Source organism: Syngnathus typhle, linkage group LG4, assembly GCF_033458585.1.
Source record: "Syngnathus typhle isolate RoL2023-S1 ecotype Sweden linkage group LG4, RoL_Styp_1.0, whole genome shotgun sequence".
Taxonomy (NCBI): Eukaryota; Metazoa; Chordata; class Actinopteri; order Syngnathiformes; family Syngnathidae; genus Syngnathus; species Syngnathus typhle.
In genome coordinates this window covers 22456545-22478105 of record NC_083741.1, presented here as the reverse complement: position 1 = coordinate 22478105, position 21561 = coordinate 22456545, and the positions used below count along the sequence as shown (strand labels likewise).

The window sequence follows — 21561 nt, the reverse complement described above, 5'->3', positions numbered from 1 at the left end:
ATTTGTGCCTCCACATTGCACAAACAACTCTGCAAATGATCAATTTCACCATCCCATCATGACAGATGCTTTTCATTCCGATTCCAAACATGCACGTGGCGACCGCATCGACACACATCTCACTTTCAGTAAAGGAAAACAAAGATAACATGTTTAATTAGTTTACTGAAATAACAAGCCGACACATCGCTGCTCCTCTTTACTGACACGCATATAGCGTGTGTGTGTGTGTGTGGGGGGGGTTTCGACAAAATAATTGGAATACTGCTGGGCCACAAATTAAATTGACATTGTTTTCAAATGATTGCACTCAGGCAGAGTCTAATTTTGTAAATGTAAACATCTTTGCCGCAACTTTTCTCTCTTGCTTCAAATGATGTGTCATGTCTGGTGCAAGCGCGTTATTAATGCAAGTTTGTACTGTTCAGCATTCGGCGTCGAGAAAAGTGTCTGTTAGTGTATTTTACCTTGTTGTTCATGAAGGCTTTTAGACATTGGATAACCTTATGTTGGTTCTTTTTGTCAATCCTCTCCTGCCTAGAGTCAGAAAATGAACAAAATCAATCCATATTGTGTACAATTCACCCTGCACAGGGTCACAGAGAACCTGGTGCCTGTATCCGAGTTTGGAACAAAGAAGGACTTAACGCCTATTCATTTTCAGAGAGCGATGCACAGAATGTCTGAGCAAAGACTTGTTTTGCTAACATTTATTAAAAAAGGCGAGTCACCTTTGAATTTAAAACTTACCGTTTGTTGGCCAGCAATCGCTCCAAAATGTCAAGTAACAGTCCAAGGCCCTCATGTCCAAAACTCTGCACCCAACTGGGGGAAATAAAAAAAACAGTGATGAGACTTCATCAAATTAGGGAGTATGCTATGAAATTTTTTAACATATATATTTTTTTAAATATCATTTTCTCCCAGTAGTATGCACAAATGTAGCCTTTATTTATTTATTTATTTATTTTTGTGTTTATTTATTTATTTATTCATTTATTTATTATAGAATGAAGACTGTTATCTGAGTCACCTTCAAGTTTTAAACGGAGACTTATAGGTTTTATCTTTGCCGCACCGTACCTGACGGGATTGCTCGTCAGTGAGACACGCAGTGAGTCGAGGCAAGCAAAAAGACGTTCTTCCATCACCCCAGACTTTAGTTCTCCCAGGAATTCTTGAGGAGAGATCTGATAGCTGCTTTTCAAACTACCCTGCAGGAAGGAAAAAGAAAATATTTTACATGCAAGTGAGGAAAAAATATATATTAATACAACAATTCTCTGCTACACCACCATAGCAGTTTTACACATGCTGTTCTCAAGGCCTCGGCCATGAGGTTCCTTTAATATTAACATCTCTAAAGCTGAGAAGCCAACAGTGCACCTTCAAGTACGTCAAAGCGGGACTTGCTACATATGGCCAGCAAAGCATGAGGATGAACGTCTTGTGAAATATCAAACACACCGTTTTTGAAGCAGTACAAACATACTGGATGACCATTTCTCGCTTTGTATTCAAGTCTTTGTCTCTCAAGGGAGTTTTCTTGTCTTCGTTCAAGTTCATGTCCTCCTACAATCAAATGGACAAAACACAAAAAGGTTTTTGTTGTTGTAATATCCTTGGCAACAGGATGTACCGATATTACTTGCCATACCATCATCTTTTCAAACAGTGCCAATATTTCTTTTTCTGAAGTGATCTTTGACGAAAGTTCCTCAAACTGGGAGTTAGAAGATGAAAATACAGACCAATCGGGGGCACTGTATTTAGAATGGGGTATGGGTGGCCGGTCCTTTTTGCTACCGGGGATCCGAATGCTTGCAAACCTGTCCAGCTAGAAGCAAAGGGAATAAAGACAGAGTCAAAATAAAATAAAAAGGCAGAGGCTATTGAAAATGACTATTAATTTAGATAAAAAGTAATAATTATCAGAGTCAACAGTGCATTCTGCATTCGAAAAAAATCCCATTTGTATTTTGAGAGAAAATCACGAATGAGGTTAGAAAGCGTGAAGGGAAGATTGGTAATTAGTTTTAATTAAAGGAAAATATTTTTTGTTGTTAATGAATGTGATGTCTGCTAATAAAAACATGTCAGAGTTTCAAATTAGAATATGGTTCTAGTCATGCTAGTTAGTCTGCAGGCAAGAAAATGGAAGGACTGTTTTTTTTTAAACATCTTACCATGTCATCAGTGAGATTTCTAAATTGTAGGTGCTATGAATAGAGGACAGACAAAAACAATATGAATTTTCATGAAGTATCACTGCCCTGCATGTAATCAAGACTTTTCTGTCGTCTTAGTATTTGTGTCTTGAAAAGCTGGAGGTTTTTCATGCTTTTTTATTCCCAAAAATGATTACATTTTTGTTGACAACACTGTCCCGGTACCGTTGGTGCAAAACTAATCCATTCAACTTGTGTCGAATAGTTGTGATGAGACAAAACCCTTAAAGGCCTACAATCTCTCTCGGTGAATACAAGATGTGCAGAGTCATCAACCATTTTGCAGTATTCTTTTTCTCTATAATGACGCTAATAAACAGCAATGCAAATTAAGTTCATATTAAGCAGTGATGCCAATAAGAGCTTTTTAGTTTTCACATGTTCTCTGAGAAATTCTGCATATGACTCCATATTGGGAAAATGTTCCTATCATGCAGGGGTGCCAAACTCATTTTTTTTCTCAGGCCGCATTGGAGTCATAGCTTCTTTCGGAGGGCCATTATGACTGTCAACCCAAATAAATGTATGAGCATCTCAGATTATATACAGTAAAACCTACAAAACAAACCCGTTTTCAAATCAGATGAGTAAAAACTGGTCATATATTAAAAAAAAGATATTATTAAAAGCAAAGACAATTTGCAATGACACACGCATTTGATGCACAATTTATCTTCGGGGGGCCCCATCAAATGATGTGGCGGGCCGTATCTGGCCCCCGGGCCTTGAGTTTGACACCCGTGCTTTGAAGTGATGCAAAACTTACAAATTTGGGTTTGCGGTCTCCTTCGTCGCTGCATGGTGTACTGAGGTGGGAAGAGGAAGAAGCCTTCTTCTTGTGCGATTTACCATCTCGTCCCGACGCGGCTTCAAACCGCTGACCGTAAGTGTCCATGTTGTTGATTTATGCGCATCTACTCGACGTCACGGCCTCGACCTGTGTGGAATTACAACATATCCTTGTCAAACGCTGCAAGTCGGCTTGACAGACCCAAATAGAGGTTGCAGTTTTGCATAAAGTCGAAGTCATTATTATGATGATTATTCAGATGCGGTGGAGTCTTGCAGATAGCAACTGTCTGCATAACTGTCAATGGCAGGTTTGCGACAACCTCATTTACTGGTAGCTTTACACAACGCTAATCCAATTTGGGCGCTGTTAGTGTCACGTCAACGTGTTAGTTTTGCACTAACCTGGGAAAGACGTTGTAGTCTCTCTCTGTAGATATGCTTTATGTCTACTGATTACGTCCAAGTACGAAAACTGTTGTAAGACAACTCACTACAGTATTTGCCTTTTCGACAGACCCGCGCAGAGGTGTAAAAATTCTTCTGTTTGAGTTGACCAATCGCGTCCACTGAAAAGTGGAGGCGGAACCATCGGGGTACTAACTCCTCCTTTTTTCAGTTGAACGTGCAATTGATTGGTTATCACTGCTGCCAATCAAGTAACTTCATTTCAAAAGCCTGGTTTTTTTTTTCTGAGTAGACATTTTCCCATCCATCCATTATCCGAACATTTATTAGCAGAAATTGAATTGTTTTGTAATTTCTTTGACAGTGCGTCTCCTTCTTGCCCGTTTTACATGTGCATGTATTGCCATCTAGTGGATAAGATGAGTCCGGACAAGCACAACTGACAGTGTTACTGTGTAATGTAAAACGAATGTAACAGCTGTTACGTTATTTTTAACAGAGAAACACTCTGTCGAAAGTGTTTTCTGTTTTCTTCACAAAGTGGTGCACGTTATGCAAGATCCTGGTATTTTTGTGACATTAACGATCGAAGCGAGTAGAGAAAAAAAATACTTCACTTTGATAAATGTCTTGCATATGTCACATTGAATGAAATTGGGGTTTATTAATTGCATTACGTTTAAATTCAATTAGAAATATTCAAAAATGAGAAATAAAGGCAGCCCAGTACTCCACTCCTTTGAAAGACAACGCAAAACTGGGAACTGTTTTGAACTCTTTGGCACGCCGTCCTGTCTCATAATAGTGACGTAGATGACGTTTAAGCTATTCGACGTAGCGGGTATTATTATTAACCTACGGATATATGTAGTAGAGTATCGCGCAATTTGATTTCTTTTGTATGTCTTAGACTATATTCGCACGTCATCATATTACCGTCTACTTGGGCGACAATGTCCACTTTGGTGGAGTCTCTGGCCGACGAGGGCTGGTAAGTCGCATGGTAGCTAATATTGCTTCGCAAATTGATAACTAAAACGTGTTCGATTGTTTTGAACTTCGTGCTAGAGGAGAACCACAAAAGTCCCCACATCCACAAAAACACAATGTTAAGTATGTGTTAATATTGGGGGTTTGGGCTTCAAAGTCAAAGCTGGATCACAACGTTTTAGCCAGCCATAACTATGTAGCACGTAATTACAAGTAGGCTAACCACTTGAAGTGTGTGTGGCGGGGTTTTCGTCCTTACGACAAGTCCTACAATGATAATAACAATGCTACGACTGCTGCTGCTGCAACGTTTATTAACAATAACAATAATAGTAACAACAATAATAACATCAACACTGATAATAACAGTAGTAACGACCTGTTTACGATGTATACAGTTTCAGTTTCGTTCAAATTCCCCTTTATTGTACAATTGATTATTTTAAGTACAGATCAGTTAAACTGTCTATCATGTTGGATTTTATTATTTAAGTTTAATGTTAAATGCTTTGTTACAGCTGCAGGGGTTGTGAAATGTGCGATGTAAATAAAGTTGTGTTGTATTGCATTAGGAAAAGCAGTTCAGCTAGGGTGTCACACACAGGCAATTTACAAACTATCTTGCATGCATGTTTGTGAAATGTAGGAGGAGACGAACAAGGGCAATCTTCAAGGCTACAATTTCACTTTCCTCAATGTATGGCATTTTACTACACGGTGCACGTTATATTAATTGATGAACTTATTATTTTCACAGGTACCTCAGTGATGAAGGCATTGCTGAACTGGAAGGCTCTGCTGGACTGAAAGGCTCTGCTGAGAACATTACACTTAAAGATGTCATTAGCATTGCACTTGATGTGAGTTTAGAAATATTGCCTTCTACAAACTACAGAGGTCCTGCACGTGTGTCTTTGCACGTGACTTCAAGCCAAGTTACATGTTGTTAAATTGTCATTTCAACATACTGAAGCTATGGAACAAATGCATTGGTTGTCACGGTAACAACAAATATGCTGAATTAGCCTTAATGATGTCTGCAGCAAGCAGTTATTATCCTTGTAGTACGTATTCTAGTGGAAGTAAATCATTTGTTGATGATGTCTCTCAGTTAAGCAATATTCCTTTTGCAGACTGATCTCAGATTGATTGGAAGGAAATTTCTGCCACCAGACATCAATAGTGGAAGGGTTGAAAAGGTGAGTTGAACATTTGAGCTGGCTTGCATTTCTTCTAAATGTCACTAGATGGCTCCAACGTACTTTCAAACATGAGAGATGGGTCCACGTTTGTTCATACTCGGGCTGTCAAGCAAGTGGAAATGTCAAAATTGCTCTTGTGGATCCACACATAATTTTATGTGTAACGCACACCACCCACGCATACACGTCATGCAGCTCATGCAATTTGTATGAATGACTCTGCATAATACAGGTTACATTTTGTTTTCCTCCCACCTTTCTTTCCTCACCGATTCGCTATGCATGGATTGCTTGTTTTCCATTCGGCAAGGAAATAGAAATGAAAAATGGACTCAGTTGTGATTATATTCTAAAGCTCTCCAAATGCAGCATGATAAAAGAAGTCAAGAATGACGTATTTACAGAAGAAGAAGAAAAAAAAAATCTTTCTTTGCTGCTGCTGTGAATTTTCTGCACTTCTTTTTGCCAATGTCTATCTTTTCATATGGCCAGCTGGAGGGTCCGTGCGTTCTCCAGCTGCAGAAGTCGAGAAATATCTCCGCACCAAAAGACATCGAGTCCCAAGAAGGGCTACGAATGCTGCGCCTGCAAATGACAGATGGCCATACCACCTGTGCTGGAGTGGAGTTTAAACAACTTAGCAAAATCAGGTGCTTGAGTCACCCCTTCTCACATTTTTAAAAATCATTTCAACTCTGCTCTATTAACTATATATTGTCGTTTGAGTGACATTATTATTTTCCCATCTACCCTACATATCAATTTGCTACCTTGTACTGCGGTATATGCATGTGCAAATGTGAAATTCTGTCCACAGTTCACCACCTCGTCAACACTTGTCACTTGCCAGACACACGATTCAGTTTTCCCTTTATCTGCAATTTCCATGTGGCAGCTGCTGATGTAACATTTCCCAGCCTGAATTATTTCTCTCGCCAAGCAATGGTGTCCTTGGTGACTGCTACCATGGTGACCAGACAGCCTGTACAGGTGGAGGGGCTTGAGCGGAGGCCTTGACTTCCTTCTGGGTAGCGAGACCACAGAAGAACGAATCCGCTTATTACATACACGGACGGCATTGCTGGGACCCCTCTGTCGATAAATACAAATGACACAGTGGTCACATGAATAAGTTGAATTTGACAAAAGTAATTTATGGGGAAACAATGAACCGTGTTTTCTGTTTGTTTCCCAAATGAATGAGGCTGATGCATTCTCAGGTCTAATGAGAACAGTGGCTTGTCATTTACCACATAGAAGAGTAAGCATCTGGATCTTATTTTATAGTCGCCTGCATATCTAATCCATTGGCCGTGCCCCATGGCACAGAGAAAGGCAAAAGTAGCTGGTAAATCTACAGGAAACGAATTGCTTGGCAGGAAAATAAATGTGTTATTCCAGGCCATGTTTTATGAAACGGAGAAGATCTCAGAGCATCCTGGAAACTTTTCCAACTGTCGAGTGCTTTCCCACAAATTTATATTATCGTCTGGATAACAAAAAAAAGAAAACGTCTTTTTTTTTTTCGTGCGTGTCAAGTCAAACTTTTCAGAAACATGACAACACCCCCCAGTGCCTTTGATTTGAAATACTGATCATGGATTTTGTAATAACTGGGTCGTCAGTGACAGGCACAGATCACTTTGTTGGTTGCCATAGTTGACAGTGTTCATCATAAATCCTGCCTCTTTTTGCGAAGGTTGGCATCTGGTGAAAAAATAGCTGATAGCTGATGTTTGGTGTGAACGACTTGCGCTAGATCTAGAATTATCTGGATTTGTGTACAAATAAATTCAGTTATTGCTAAAAAAGAAACCGCGCTAGGATCAGTCATGATTAAACTGAAGTGTTTCTTGAGCTTCTCAGCAAACTGCTTTTGTGCACTAATGTCTGATTTTGTTTTCTTTTCAGCCTCAATACTCCCCCTGGAACAAAATTTAAGCTCCTGGGTACAGTCCTGATTAGAAATGGGTTTTTGCTCCTTGATGACTCAAACATTTCTATTCTTGGTGGAGAGGTTGAACACATGGTGGAGAAATGGGCACTGCAACGTGTAAGGATTGCTTCGTGTGTTTTTTTTTGGGTGTTTGGTGAAATAAGGGATAGTTTTGAAACGCATTTTAATATATTTACTACTTCACGTGTAGAGTCTGGCCAAACACAGCAGAAACAACATCGGAGCAGAAGGTGGGCCGCCTCCTTTTTTGGCATTTGGCCAGGTAAGGTCAACTCTTAAGATAATTATGATGTAGAAAAAAAAAAAATCCAATCTAACAAAAACTATTGCTTTCTGCAGAAGATTGCAAAGAAGGATGAAATGGACAGTGAAGAGCTTGACAAGAGAAAAACCCTTCAGAGTGTAGTCAAGACCGCTGAGGAGAATGACGAGTTTGCAAAGCAGCGTACGGCAGCCATTGCCGAGGTGGCCAAAGGCAAAGAGGTAGCTCAAACCCGACTCGCACGCTGACTTGCATTTCTTGGCTTGTTGTCGACCTAAGCTTGAATTTCACCTTAGCACAATTGCTTTTTCTTTATTTGCCTCACACAAGCTTGGTTCCTCATGTTCTTTTATGTTTCCTTGTTAGGGTCCCCGCGTGTTTGGCGGAGGAGGAAACGCAGGAAGCAATTTATCCACGGCGACTTCACGGAGTCGTGACAAGTATAGGCGGGAAGACAGGGTTGAGCGACATGAAAACAGACAAGATGGAAACTATCGGGAGCTGGTGAGAAGACTTGATTGTTGTGTAGGCCTCTTTAAAGAAGGAAATAAATAACTGCAGTACTGAGACAGCCTGATATCTACGGATTCTCTGTTCAGGCAGCTTTACATTCTTTCGTAAAAACATTGAGTGTTTTAAATGTTGATAGTTTGAGACCCGTTTGTAACCTTAAACTGAGGAAAATATTTACTCGTTTTGGCTGACTACGCGAATGAACATCCTTCCAACCATATCGCGTGTCTTTCCGTGTGCGCAGGTGGACGAGCGTGCGCTAAGAGACATCATCGATATGGGCTTTAACAAGGAGGCAGCCAGACAGGCCTTAATGGATAGCAACAACAATCTTGAGGTGGCTCTCAACAGTCTTCTCACCGGATCCTCCAGTAGCAGGCCTAACTCTGCGGGCGCAGACAAGCCTCAGCCTCGAGGTGTGTAATTGACAGATGTGGGATTTCATTTGTTTGTCGGTGGGAGCAAAGGTGGACAATATCTACCTAAATGGACGTATATACTGCAGTTAGCTAGGAAAAGGTCCTGAAGATCCCGTCTCAGAGATTATGATGAAAGTTGTCACACTGTGTATTATTACTTTGAATTGCTCACTTGTCTGTAACGAATTGTTATTTGGGGGTGGGGCGTCTTCAGGCAGAGGTAGGGGGAGAGGCCGGTTCAGAAATGGTGAGGAGGAGGAGGCTGGAGGAAGGCCCTCTGGACCGAGTACGCTATTTGACTTCCTCGAATCCAAGATGGGCGTTTTCTCCATTGACGGTGGGTAAAGCCGAGTGATTTACCGCCTGCTCTCGAATTCCTGCATAGCACATGGATTGGCGTCTTTTTGTGTGTTCCAGAGTCAAAGAGCCAGCCCCCCCAGAGACTTGAGAACAACAATTGGCACGGCTCGGACTTCAACTCCAAAGAAGCCCCTCACACCAAGTTCTCCTCACATAACGACTACCGGCAAAAAAAGAACGACAGACCGCCCCGCTTTCACAGGGACGCAGACTTTCCCAAACCAGGCCAGGAGCCTCTCTCGAACTGTATAACCTCGCAAACTTCATCGGCCCAGCAGCAGTGGAAAGGTCACGATAGGTCGTCGCGGGGAACACCAGACAGACAACCGAATGACAGGAAAGAGATAGACAACGAGCATTTCGCCTCGACGCCGTCTTTGAGGAAGGAAACTCAACATCAGATGGAATCAGTCGGATCGTTTCCGCAGCGGTCAAGAAACGACGACGTCGGGTTCCCGGCTGGCCCATTTCCCCGGAGAGGGCCAAAGGACTACGCGCCCTTATCTAAACTGTCAAATCCTTCAGCGAATGATGCAATCCCTCACCCCATCCCAAACCACTTGAGGAAGAAGGGCAAAGCTGACCGAGCGGACTATGGCGCACGTCAAAAGGATAGCGCGCCACCAAAGGGAGGAAGCTTGCAGGATTCGCAATTGCTGACAGGAGCTCCATCGAATTACCAAAATGGAGACGCGCTACCTATAAGGACTGGGCCAATCAAGCCAACCAATACACCCAGTCCTACTTACAGGGATCAGCCTCCGAGACGGAACCCTCATAATAACCCCGGGCCTAGAAGAAAGCCTGGGCCCGGTAAAGGTCAAGGTCCTCGAGGAGGGATGAAAAGTTGGAATGTCGATCGGACGTGGAAACCCGGAGATCAATGCCTTGCTCTGTACTGGGAAGACAGTAAGGTATGAATTTGCTCCATTCAGTTGAGGCTCACAAATTGCCGCAGACTTTAATTGACACTTTTCTTTGTCTCGACACATGGGGAAAAAAAGTTCTACCACGCCAGAATCGACGCTGTGCATCCGTCAGGCTCGACAGCTGTGGTGGTGTTCAGCGATTATGGAAACTGCGAAGAGGTCCTCCTCCATAACCTCAAGCCTGTCAGCGCCGACATCTTGGTAAGGTGAAAAATGACATTTCAAATCGTCTCCCAATATCGTATCGCTCGGCAAAAAAAAAAGCCCATGATGCGGAAGCTACTACGCATTGTCATGAAAAATCAATGAAATCACATTTCAGCTAACAACTCTCAACTGTTAACTGCCCAACGTCAGGAGGAAGATGACGGCTACTACGACAGTTCCCTAGAATTTCGCCGCGGCGGAGACGGACAACCGAGGCGCACGAGACCAACACAACAGTATTACCAACCACCCCGGGCGCGGGATTGATGGCAACATTTTTGCCTGGCAGGTGAATTTACATGCAATTGCAGAGTCTTCCCCTCAGTAGTATTATTTTTTTCTCTTCTGTAAATGTCAACTGTTTAGAAAATGGGTCAACTATGAACTGAATTAAGGAAATAATTTTCAACATCTCATTCATCCACTCGGATATTTTTCTAACCTTGTATTATTATTTCTAATATACGTTAAACAGCCCATCTGACAGGCTGTTAAATAAAAATAAAAAAATATTGCTGGAATGATGTAACGACTGTAACAGATGGATGTCTTCCTCTTAACTCTCTCCTTATTCGATGCAATCGAAATGTAGAAATCGCCTTGGTCAAATGATTCCCTCCTCAACCGAGTGTTTGGGCTCTCTCGGTGAATCCCGAGTGACTCCTAAACTGACCGTTCACAGACACGGCGGGCTTTTTCAAAGGGCTTACAATGCAAAAAAAAAACCACAGAGCACTCGATTTTGTTAAACGCATGGATGTCTTGAAATAAAACCTAATCTACCGAGCACATGTGTTGCATTCTGAATTTGAACAAATGAAAATGACGTGAAAGAAAGCGCAAAGGGGTTTTGGGGCTGTTTGGTCCCCAGCGCTCATCTGTAGCGACTTCAGCAAGCAGCGCCGCGCTTATTGGTTTTGTTCTTTGAAGCAAATCCCACCCGTGTAAAACAATCGCTTCCCCTGTAATTGAGCCGCTTGCACTGCACAGATATCATTTTGCACACGACAAAAGGTTTCCTTCTTCAAGCGTCACACAAATGTCGCTTACTCCGCGTGAGGGACAAGTTGTACACATCAGGAAATATTCTGCGCCCGGCTTCCAATTACAGCCGCACCTGCAGCAGGAGACCCGCGCACAATGCGCAAAGGGGTCAATCGAGGTTACGGCGCTATACTGTGTCACCGGTCCAATAGATTTGCTTTATTTTCCTACTGAGGCGCCAAATAGACGTCGATGAATAATGAATGTGCGGTGATATGGAAAGTTATCCAAGAGGAACTGAAATTGAAGCTCGTCACTGCATTGTGACACTGTCCGGATGTTCATCAAGTACAGATTTTCAATTAGACCAATCTTTTTTTTAAATCCATTTCATTTTGAATGATTCAGTACCGTTTCCTCAGCAGTTCTGCAACTTGATAAGCTTCACAGCTAGAGGAATGCTTTGCGCCCCACGAGAGGGAGACCACAAAAACATCTTTTTTCTCAGCCGGCTTCTCATGTCACTTTTCATCGTCAATGACCATTATCTTTGGTTTTACCTGACCCCACCATGGTCCCTTTTGTGGCCGTGATATCTGAACCATGTGATCTCCGTAAATGTGTCCTTTCTCGTAACATTTCTACATCAAACCCAAACATTCGAGAGACATTTTCTTGACTTTAGATTCAAAAGTTTACATTGGTTACATTTCAAGATTAGAGGACGTCAACCCTAAAATGTTCTTTCTAATAATAACTTGTCCAAACACAGCATTCTGATTCATTTAGAATGTATCACATTTTCTAATGTTCATCCATGAGTGTGAAATAAATTCATGCAAACCCAACTATATAGCCCAGCCACTTTTTCGGCTACTATCGGTGCGGCATTACATGTAAACAAATAACTTCGTCTGAATCCTCGGTTGGTACCTCTTGGCAAATGCAATTTGAATTGCAAAACGTCTCGCACAGTGCAAGTTGTAACAAAAGCAACGTTGGCCAAAACCAACCTGGGACACGGTCGCTTACCTCGTTTGAATTTGCTTCGAGACACACGGCCTGCAAGTTCAAATGAATGGAATCATTTCTACCCATTTTGGGACCCCTGTGTCAGCAGTTCCACCTGCTGCAATGAGTCCATCTTTGGTCAACTCAAACATCAAAAGTTTTTAATGGACTTATTTGGAATTATGAAAAAGTAGTTCTCATAAACAGAAGCCTATTAAAAATACATGTACCGTAATTTTCGGACTATAAGTCGCACCGGAGTATAAGTCGCACCAGCCATAAAATGCCCAAAAAAGTGAAAAAAAACATATATATGCATATAAGTCGCTCCTGAGTATAAGTCGCCCCCCCCCACCCAAACTATGAAAAAAACGCGACTTATAGTCCGAAAATTACGGTAATTGCTGCAGAGCACATATTGAGATTTAATTCATTTGATCCCTTTGGTGGACAATCATTTTTGATGGCAATGGTTTTGTTTATATTGATTGTCAAGTGAATAAACTTCATTTATTCGCATTGTTGAGGAGCAGCGGTCTAACAGCCCAAACGAGAGCTAAAAACATTACCTTTTAATGACCCCATAATGGCCGTTAAACTGACTGATGCAACAATAACTTATACGGACAAAGTTTGGCAGGGTTTAAAGCATCCGTGTTTTCACAACAGCGAGGTTCAACACATAATGAATATGGTACCGGCTGCCTGTCAAGTGCTAATAGATGTTCTCGGTGCGCATCCGACCGTGGCCTGCACGGGTCAGTCCGCCAACATTTGCTGCCGTGTATCTCTAATGCTCAAACAGCGCCTTGGTTTGGAAAGGTGAGTTGATGACTCAGCAGCTGGATATTGATGTCACGTTCATGAGTGTTTTAAAAAAAAAATAAAAATCAGTTGAGGCCATCTGTGATGAATATAGCGTTTCCTGTCATGTTTTTGAAGTGGCAAACTAAATGAAACCAGATATTCCGTGTCTTTAGAAGTGTTACTTCCTAAAAGATTTTCTTTTTTTCAGTATTCAGTTTTATTGTCAGATTATCCTGTTGGAGTTTCGGATTGGTGTTATCGATTAACTTTTTCCTGCCACCTATTGGTAATCCACCATTGATCTTTTCTGACTCAGTATCAACTCATATCTCCTTCAAAGGCCTCTTGGATATTCACAGCCCTGAAATGGCTGTTTATTTTCACAGTGACTGGTCACATTTTTATTCTCCTTTGAGGTTGGAAAGTCTTCAAACATTGTAAATAATTTAAAACATACATTCTCATGTGGGTCTCAAATGAGCACCAGAGGTTGTTTGGTGCTCTCTTTTCCGCCGACCCACTGACCTCATGGATGAACTTAAAAACATACAGCGGAGATCCAAATCGTCTGTGCTACTTTGATGTTAATGAGCTTCTGCAATGCCAAAAACTGATTTTAAACAAAATGAATATCAGTTCTTAGAGAAAAGCAAAGATAGCCCCTGCACACCAAATTAGGGTTCACTGTGTCACTTATAATCGCCTTTGTCTGATGAAGCACAGAAGGATTAACCTTTGAACAGTAGAGAGTGTCTTTCAGCAAACAGGGGAAAAAAATAAATCCACCATAAACAGAGAGGATGGGTGTCATGGCAATTCTCTACTACTAAGTGATTTTTATAACGAGGTAGCATATGGTGAAGAGTCAAAGGTTCTCTGAAAGCAACTGAAAATGAAAGGAAATTTGTATTTGTGTGGCTGTAAATAAACAGTCTACACGCCGTAACCTAATTAATTTTGTTTTTGTGGTAACGATGCGGTTGACGGGACAGCTTTTTACACTAGTGATTGGAAAATGAAGCTTAAAATTTGCTTCATGACGCAGTTGATTCATTTCAAATATCGTAAAACATTTGCGTTTTATTGCATGTGTTTTAGAAGTGACGTGTTTGAACACAATAGACACAATAGATGTCTCTGATGAGATGTGTACGTACTGTACGAGGCTCAAACAATAGCAGCCAGACGTCATGACTAGTAAACAAATCCTTTTATATGACATTTTTAATTAGGGGAGCAATTCAATGAACTCGCCTACTGCCATGTGGCAGATGAGCAATGGCCATCAGCAGAACCTGACACCAACCAAGTCGCATTTCAATCTGCGATTGAGGTGTGTCCGAGGCCGATCAGGTTGGACGTGTCAAACATGTTCTTAACTTGGATTTAAAATGAATTTTGAGGTTGAGTGAGCTGAGATTTGAATGTATTTGTTCCAGAACCGCTTAGGTGTTAAACTCAAGGCCCGGGGGCCTGATACGGCCCGACACATCATTTTATATGGCCCACAAAGACATATTTTGCATTGATTTTGTGTCATTACTAAAATGATAAATTGTCTTCACTTTTTAAAAACAGAGATATCGATAGCAAAGTTTATTACCATTCATCCTTTTAGATTATTTGAACAGTATTTACTAATCCCTAATTTCAAAACTAGTTATTCATCTAAAACCATTTTTTTTTTTTTTAAGGGTATCATTCTCTATTTTTCTCAGATTCAGACCCAAACATGGCTCAACACAATTTTAAAACATTTTATTAAGTGAAACATTGGCTAGTTGCCAATCAGGATGTGTCGGGGTTGTTTGACAAAAATGTTTCCAAATTATTCCTGAAAATCCGTTCTACGTTTTCCTTGCCAAATGTGGTGTGTGCACTTAGTTCCTCTTGGCAGAGAGAAGAGATTCCTGAAATGCATGAGTGACTCATACTAACAAGAAGTGTTCATCTCACATATTAAAGTTGGCATGATTCAACAATTGAGCTACACTGTCAGCCCTTAAACGGCATCTTCTTTATGATCCCCCCCAGATCAGTCACATGGAAAAGGGCATTAATGGCTTATTTGCCACAGTGTCTCTTTCCTAAACTTCCTTGTCAGTTTGGCTCTTGTTAACATTTTTTGAAACATGTAGTCAATACATTTTTGGAATTCAAATACTTATACAAAACAAAAGCAAAAAAATAATAAAATATAAAGGGGCAGTTTTCGAATTGGGCATTGTTAGGTGTGTGAATGAAGCAGCAAAAGATCTTTGAGTGTCTTTCAGGGAGAAACGAGTTGCAAAAACTTTTCATCCACGGTAAATTGCAGGATAATTGAAAGCCTTTTGTTTGCATTGTGCAAGAACCACTTTGACTTGTGTTGTCCAAAAAGTTTGGAATGCTCTTTTGCTGTTTTGACTATAAATAAATTGAAATAAATAAATCGAAATAAATTTAATTACACGAATAAACATTTACAAAACGAAACGAAAAATCAAACCATATCAGTATATATCAAGAACTCAAGATTCATTGGAACTGGAGAAAATGAGAGAATGAATTCCCCTACATACAAATGTGGGGGTGGGGAATCACAAATTAAAGCCAAAATAAATCTGTTATGCATCTGTTTGTGTTGCTGGGATGCAAAACCCGTTAAACTTCAAATATTAAGATGGGAAGTTCAGGAAATGATTATCCATTGTGGGAGCTTGTGAGCTGTTTTGAATATTGTGTGCCACCATAACAATGTTTATCATTTTCTCATAAAACCTTTTCATGCGCTTGTGTTTTTTGCATGTTTATGATCAAAACTTTGCTGGAACAGGTGTAACCAAACCTGGGCCCTTTTCATTTATTTGTTAAATTTCAGGGCAGCCAAATTACAATCAAGCCAATCTCAAAATGGGCTCACGCTTGGGCGAGATTATACAGTCCGATAATTACTGTCTGTCCGCACCATTAAGAATTTAATGTAATTTCAGATGGGCAGATGGACAGATAGATGAGGGAGGGGAGGGGGTGTCGTAGGGATATTTATTTAACTGTTTGTATAATGAATGAACTGGAAACCTTTAACAGGAACTAGCTGTACAAGTTGTATGTGCTTGTAGATTTTCCAGACTAGAAATACTAAGGACATGAACGGGAACATATTAGGCCTGTTCTGAAGAGGCATACTCGTTTTTCTTTTTCTATTATTCTCTTATCTTTTCTTTGTTTGAATTCAAAGTGTTTGTGGGTGGCGAAAAAACAAAAACAAAATAATACTCGCACGATAACTCCTTATCCGTGATGAAACGTATCACTGGACATTATTCTTTATTTCTGAAAAAAAAAGTCATAAATTGTATTTGTTGTTGTGTATTTTTTGGAATTTCTATGTCAAATGAATATCATAGCTCAGCCTATTTTGGAAGCGTACAGGGTGGCCAGAGGTGATTACGCCGGATTACACTGAGCTGTTCCCGATGTGCTCCGTGCCGACATGACATGTGTCTGTGTTGCTGCAATGCTGTTTCCAACTCGGACTGGTTTGTTTGCATTTTTTTCAGTTGTTGTTCCAGCCAAACCCAAGCCAGATTAAAAAAGACGTGTAGTACCGAGGAGTTCCTCACTTGGGAGGGTGCGAATCCCCGATGAGTTTCTTTTACCCACTTTGCATTCATGTTGTAAAAACAGACAGATAAACAGTCAAAGCAAAAAAAAAAAAACATGTTTGTTTTCCTTCTTTGCATGACTGCAACACCCAAGTTGTCAACTTTGCAGGTGATGACAGCAGAACTGGATTTTTCATGATGCGTTTCACAAATATGAGTCCAAACACTGATGTATACTAAAATATAAGTACTTTAATATTTACTTTTCTACATTTCACAGACACATTGAGAATTGCACATTTGAAGAGGGTAATTTGTATGATCTAACAACACAGACAAACTTAATGCATTGGATGCAACATATGGCGCCATATGACAACTTGTGTTTCATTACAAAAAAAAAAAATATCTTGCCAATCGTGGCACCTGACCAAAACTGCCAAAACAGGTTGAACTGTCAAGTTAAACATAACCTTAAGAGAGAGGCGGAAACGTTTACAAACAAACTTTTAGGTCAGTCCTCACTATGAAATGGATGGATCAAATTCCTCATACATTTTGATATTGGGCAGAATCTTCCTCAGTCTTATATTTGGATGCGGGAATACAAAAGGTAACTGTTCCCCGTGGTCTGTCCAAAAAACATCCCAAAAAAGGACATTTAAAAATATTTTTTACGTTCATACAAAACAATTGTGTGATAGCTATGACAATAATGTGGATGGTCTCCAAGAATGTGCCTCATAAAGATAAAATATGTTCCTTCAAAGTTCAAAACAAGAGTGCAATATGTACATAATTACATCATTTTCTTTTTCCTCTCCTTAATTTGATAGAAAATTCAGAATTTAAAATCATATTGCAAGCAATCACTGCGCACAATCTGAAAGACTGAGAAACTGCATCGAAATGTCATTTTGTAATTTGCAGTACTGTACCGTCATCATACTCAGATGGGTCAAATATTACAAACATGATGTAGTGCAACTGTACACACCTGAAAACTCCACTACTATAAATATAGAATACATTAAATTCAAACCCCAGAAAAATAAGATCTTTGTATCATTTTTGTGGCTATATGTTGGGTCACATTGTGTTAAAGTGGCCTGAGAGGGTCTGCAAAGAACGCTTTGCCAGTACTGACCAAAGTTAAACTCATTCACTGCCAGCTGAGTAAAAATGAATCATTGACGTCAATCGCCGTCAATGGCAGTGAATGAGTTCCAAATGCTCACACGTACAGATTAATAAGAGCTTCTCACAGTGCGTCTTGTAAACATTGGTGTAAACACGTGTGTCATCAAATGTTCGAGACATGCCTCAACTTCCCATTCTTGACCTGCATCGAGTCCGTCTTCATTTTAAGAGGCAACTCAACTTCCGATTTTCTCTTTTGCTTCTGAAATCTTTTACAGCATATGCAAGCCGTCATTGTAACGAGGGAGAAGAACAGCCCGGCGCATGTCACCGAAAGGGCAACAAGGACGGCTTTACACGGAAAGGTGTCCATCCTCTCAGGCACCTCCTGGAATTGACCGATCTGCCAAGGTTTGTCCTCTATTTCGATATCATTTTCTCTGCTCAGCAAACTCTGGATGTAGCTTTCGTTGCTGACGGTTTCATTCACAAATAAGTTAACCATGACGGTGGAGTAAAGTGGCTCGGGCAGACCGTGATCGCTGACTTTTACCAGGAGGCTATGGAGGCCCCGATTGCTGAGTTCCCTCTCTAAAGTGATATTTCCCGTTTCCGGGTCGATGGAAAACGAGCCGGGCTCAGCTCCCTTTCTTTTAATGATACTATACGCGATCACAGCATTCATTCCCGTATCGTTATCCACGGCGTACACCTCCGTGATGGACGTTCCTGGCAGAGTGTTGGGCAGAACCAACATGTAGGATTGATTGGATTGAGGGAAGAGGACAATGGGTGGGTTGTCGTTGACGTCCAACAGCAGTACGGTCACCATGGTTACGGAGGAAAGCGCTGGCTGCCCGCCGTCGACGGCTTCGATCCACAGCTGGTATGTACCTTGTTGCTCGCGGTCAAGCGAGACCTTGGCCCTTAGCGTGCCTCGGCCGGTGTCTATCAAGAAGATGTCACTCCCGTTGAGGATGGAAAGGGCCACCCAGCCGTTTTCCCCGACGTCGGCGTCCGTCACCGACAGCACCCCGATCTCACCGTAACCGGGGAAGTTCTCAGGCACGAAAAAAGTGAAATCCTTATTGATGAAACGCGGACTGTTGTCATTGCGGTCTTGCACGGTCACCACCACGGTGGCGATGGACTCCCTCCTCGGGATTCCCCGGTCCACCGCTCTCACGATAAAGCGGTATGTTTCCTTCTCTTCACGGTCCAGTGATGTGGTCACGCTCAGGATACCCGTCACCTGATCTAAAACAAAGATGCCAGGGGTGTCACCTCCCAGGAGAAAGGTGACCTCCCCACGGGCTTCGCTGTCCTGGTCTGTGGCATGGAGTTGCGTGAGATAAGTGTTGGGTGCATTGTTCTCATCGACCGATATTTCCACAAAAGACTGCTGAAAGACCGGCGCGTTGTCATTCTCGTCCAAAATCTCGACCTTGAGGAAAGTCTTGATGACCAGCCCTTGACTATTTTCAGCAACTACCATGAGCTCATACCCCCGCGTCGTCTCATAGTCCAGCGGCTCCGTGGTTTCGAGCAGGTATTCGTCTTTGGCCAGCTGATACGGTCCGATCCTAAAAGGACCCGAACCCTCCAAATAGCAGTCCACACTTTGACCCACTTGTAGATTTTTGACGGTAAAAAAAGCAATCGGAGAATAAACCGGCTCCGATTCCTTAATCGTCAGCACTCCGTCTTTTTCCTGTGCGATGTATCTTGGTATGACTTCAGGTGGTCCCGTTTGAACTTTGACCAAGCGAACGGCAACAGTGGCAACGGCAGGAATGCAACCAGGTCCGTTGGCCAGAACCGTGAGTTTGTAAAACGTGGCTGTAGCCGTGTCTATTTTTCCCGCAAGTTTGATCAGCCCTGTAGTTCTGTCCAAGTGGAACAAGCTTCTGGTCTCTCTTGGCACACGCTCGCTATAAGCATAGCTGATCTGAGCATTCGCACCGAGGTCGGGGTCAAAAGCATGCGGACGAGCCAAATGCGTTCCTTTGGTGGAATTGCCGTGCAGGGTCACATTGAGGTGCGATTGGATAAATTGGGGACAGTTATCATTCACGTCTAAGACGAGAATTTTTAAAGTGGCCGCACCAAGTAGAGGAGGGGTCCCACCATCTTCCGCGATGATATCCGTGACGTATTCGGCTCGCGTCTCACGGTCCAGCGAATCGGTCACGATGACAAAGGGTGTCAGCTCCCCTCCTTCGTTTTCTTCCACGTCCAACGTGAATACGCCAAAGTCATTCACGAGCCAGTAGGTCTGCACTCCGTGAAGACCCAAGTCGGGGTCAACCGCGGACTGCTCCACTGCGTAGCGAGCGTTAACCGCCGTGTTTTCCGGGATGGATATAACGATCTCGTCCACGGGGAACTTTGGTCTGTTGTCGTTGATGTCCTCAATGATGACTTTCACTTTGATGAGCTGAAAATATTGCTGAGGAAGCACAAATACATCCAGGGAGAAGAAACATCCATGTTTGTTTGGGTTATGAGGGCAAAGTGCCTCCCTATCGATCTCTGTCGCTGATGTAAAAAACTCTCCGGTCAGATTATTAAGTATCACATACTGTTCACTGACCCTCCTTTGAGCCACGCTGAATAAATAGGGGGGGTCAACTGTAAAATCCAAATGTAAGTCCACACCGATGGCTCCAACAAAGGTCCCCTTGGGTAAACCCTCCTTTATTCTATAGATGAGTTCTTTTGCTTGACTGAACGTTGCAAAGCAAGAAGGAGGGCCGGTGTAAAGCAAAAGGATGAAAAATCCCTGCAACACAAGACGAGCATTTGAAAATATAGAACACGTTTTGAAGATAAACACAACTCTATCATTTAGTTCTGTTTAGTTATCAATTTCTACTCTGAAGTTAACACTTACCCATATTCCCCCTCTTTTGCCAAGTCCAGGGAGCTTTCTGTTGACCATATTTAAGGTATGTCCTATTCCAGCTGTTTGCACTTATAGCAGGAGGCGTAGCCTTTGAAACAAGCAAGGCATTTTGAGCCATGCAGGTCTCCGCTTTGTCCAAAGCCGACTTGCTGTCTGACTTGAAGCACCCGTTCATCCCAGCGCAGGCTCGGGACACTCCCACCGTATGCAAATCAGTCCCATATGCCATCCAATGAGCCTTTACGGCCACTGAGACATCTGTACTTTGCCGGTTACCTTTTTCTCATGGTTTTAACACAAATCATCACATGCCTGGCTTTCCTGTACTCATTTATCAGCATAAACCATGGCATCTGCGATTACCATATGAATTGTAACAGGTAAATCCTAATCAGCAAAAAAATGGGGGGGGGGGATTATATTAGAATGAAAAAACAAAGGTAAGGCAAAATAAATGATGAGGAAAAATTGACAGCTAGCTTTCACACAAGCATTTTGTTCATGAAATGAACGGCAAACAAATGATCAGAAGGCCGATCTTGGCATCATAAGTAGTGATATGGTCTGATTCTGGATTGAGCCTTTAAATAATTCAACCCCCTAATCCCCATGTGTTCTAAATGCCAGGCCAGCTGTTTGCTGGGATTGGAAACATACTGCTCAGAGAAAATAACGATTGAAGTCCATTGGAAATACACACACGCCCGAACACGCTATCGTGATGTAGATAATCAATAAATCCCCTTTCCTTCCAACATTTTAATCAAAGCGCTAAAGCCCAAAACATTCTCGCAAACAGTGCGCTGTGACTTTACAGTGTGGTAACGTGACTGCAGAGTTCGTCTGAGATGCAAATGGCTTGT

The 21561-nt window shown here is 41.9% G+C and overlaps 3 protein-coding genes across 9 annotated transcripts in view; 1 reads left to right on the top strand and 2 right to left on the bottom strand.

The window, feature by feature from the left end:
- The window catches only part of LOC133152600 (protein diaphanous homolog 3-like), a 47564-nt gene extending 43995 nt beyond the window's left edge, over positions 1–3569 (bottom strand). For 3 of the 4 annotated variants that reach the window (XR_009714160.1, XM_061276314.1, XM_061276316.1), the window contains exons 1-8: positions 3423–3569; positions 2995–3165; positions 2187–2219; positions 1658–1837; positions 1468–1572; positions 1084–1214; positions 751–825; positions 468–537 (exon numbers count right to left, since the gene is read on the bottom strand). Coding sequence is in view for 3 of the 4 variants with exons in the window: in XM_061276314.1 (XP_061132298.1) it covers positions 468–537; positions 751–825; positions 1084–1214; positions 1468–1572; positions 1658–1837; positions 2187–2219; positions 2995–3123 (723 nt within the window). In the remaining variant the exon portion in view is untranslated. The remainder of the gene's footprint in view (positions 1–467; positions 538–750; positions 826–1083; positions 1215–1467; positions 1573–1657; positions 1838–2186; positions 2220–2994; positions 3166–3422) is intronic. The other variant, XM_061276315.1, reaches the window with a different exon arrangement.
- Positions 3570–4203: 634 nt separating this feature from the next.
- Positions 4204–11051, top strand: tdrd3 (tudor domain containing 3). 4 transcript variants are annotated; one of them, XM_061276317.1, is made up of 13 exons: positions 4204–4416; positions 5173–5275; positions 5549–5614; positions 6110–6267; positions 7529–7670; positions 7765–7836; positions 7914–8057; positions 8203–8340; positions 8594–8765; positions 8983–9105; positions 9186–10042; positions 10133–10258; positions 10415–11051. In XM_061276317.1, exons 1-13 carry the CDS (start codon positions 4379–4381, stop codon positions 10529–10531), a joined length of 2256 nt encoding a protein of 751 aa, XP_061132301.1. In that variant the 5' UTR covers positions 4204–4378; the 3' UTR covers positions 10532–11051. The 4 variants fall into 4 exon arrangements, with proteins under 4 accessions (XP_061132301.1, XP_061132303.1, XP_061132302.1 ...); XM_061276319.1 differs by having other exon boundaries at positions 10380–11051; XM_061276318.1 differs by having other exon boundaries at positions 10133–10263.
- Positions 11052–16885: 5834 nt separating this feature from the next.
- On the bottom strand, positions 16886–20861 carry LOC133153115 (protocadherin-20). Its single transcript, XM_061277180.1, has 2 exons — positions 20687–20861; positions 16886–20575 (listed from the first exon to the last, which is right to left on the bottom strand). The coding sequence occupies exons 1-2, from the start codon at positions 20732–20734 to the stop codon at positions 17957–17959; spliced, it is 2667 nt and encodes an 888-aa protein (XP_061133164.1). The 5' UTR covers positions 20735–20861; the 3' UTR covers positions 16886–17956.
- Between the last annotated feature and the right edge of the window lie 700 nt (positions 20862–21561).

Coding starts and splice junctions, on each gene's coding strand:
- tdrd3 (XM_061276317.1), top strand. CDS start 4,379: ATGTCCACTTTGGTGGAGTCTCTGGCCGACGAGGGCTG. Junction 6,268..7,528: donor AAACAACTTAGCAAAATCAG/GTGCTTGAGTCA, acceptor TTTTCTTTTCAG/CCTCAATACTCCCCCTGGAA. Junction 10,043..10,132: donor TGTACTGGGAAGACAGTAAG/GTATGAATTTGC, acceptor GGGGAAAAAAAG/TTCTACCACGCCAGAATCGA.
- LOC133153115 (XM_061277180.1), bottom strand. CDS start 20,734: ATGGTCAACAGAAAGCTCCCTGGACTTGGCAAAAGAGGGGGAATATGG. Junction 20,576..20,686: donor GCAAAAGAGGGGGAATATGG/GTAAGTGTTAAC, acceptor CTTGTGTTGCAG/GGATTTTTCATCCTTTTGCT.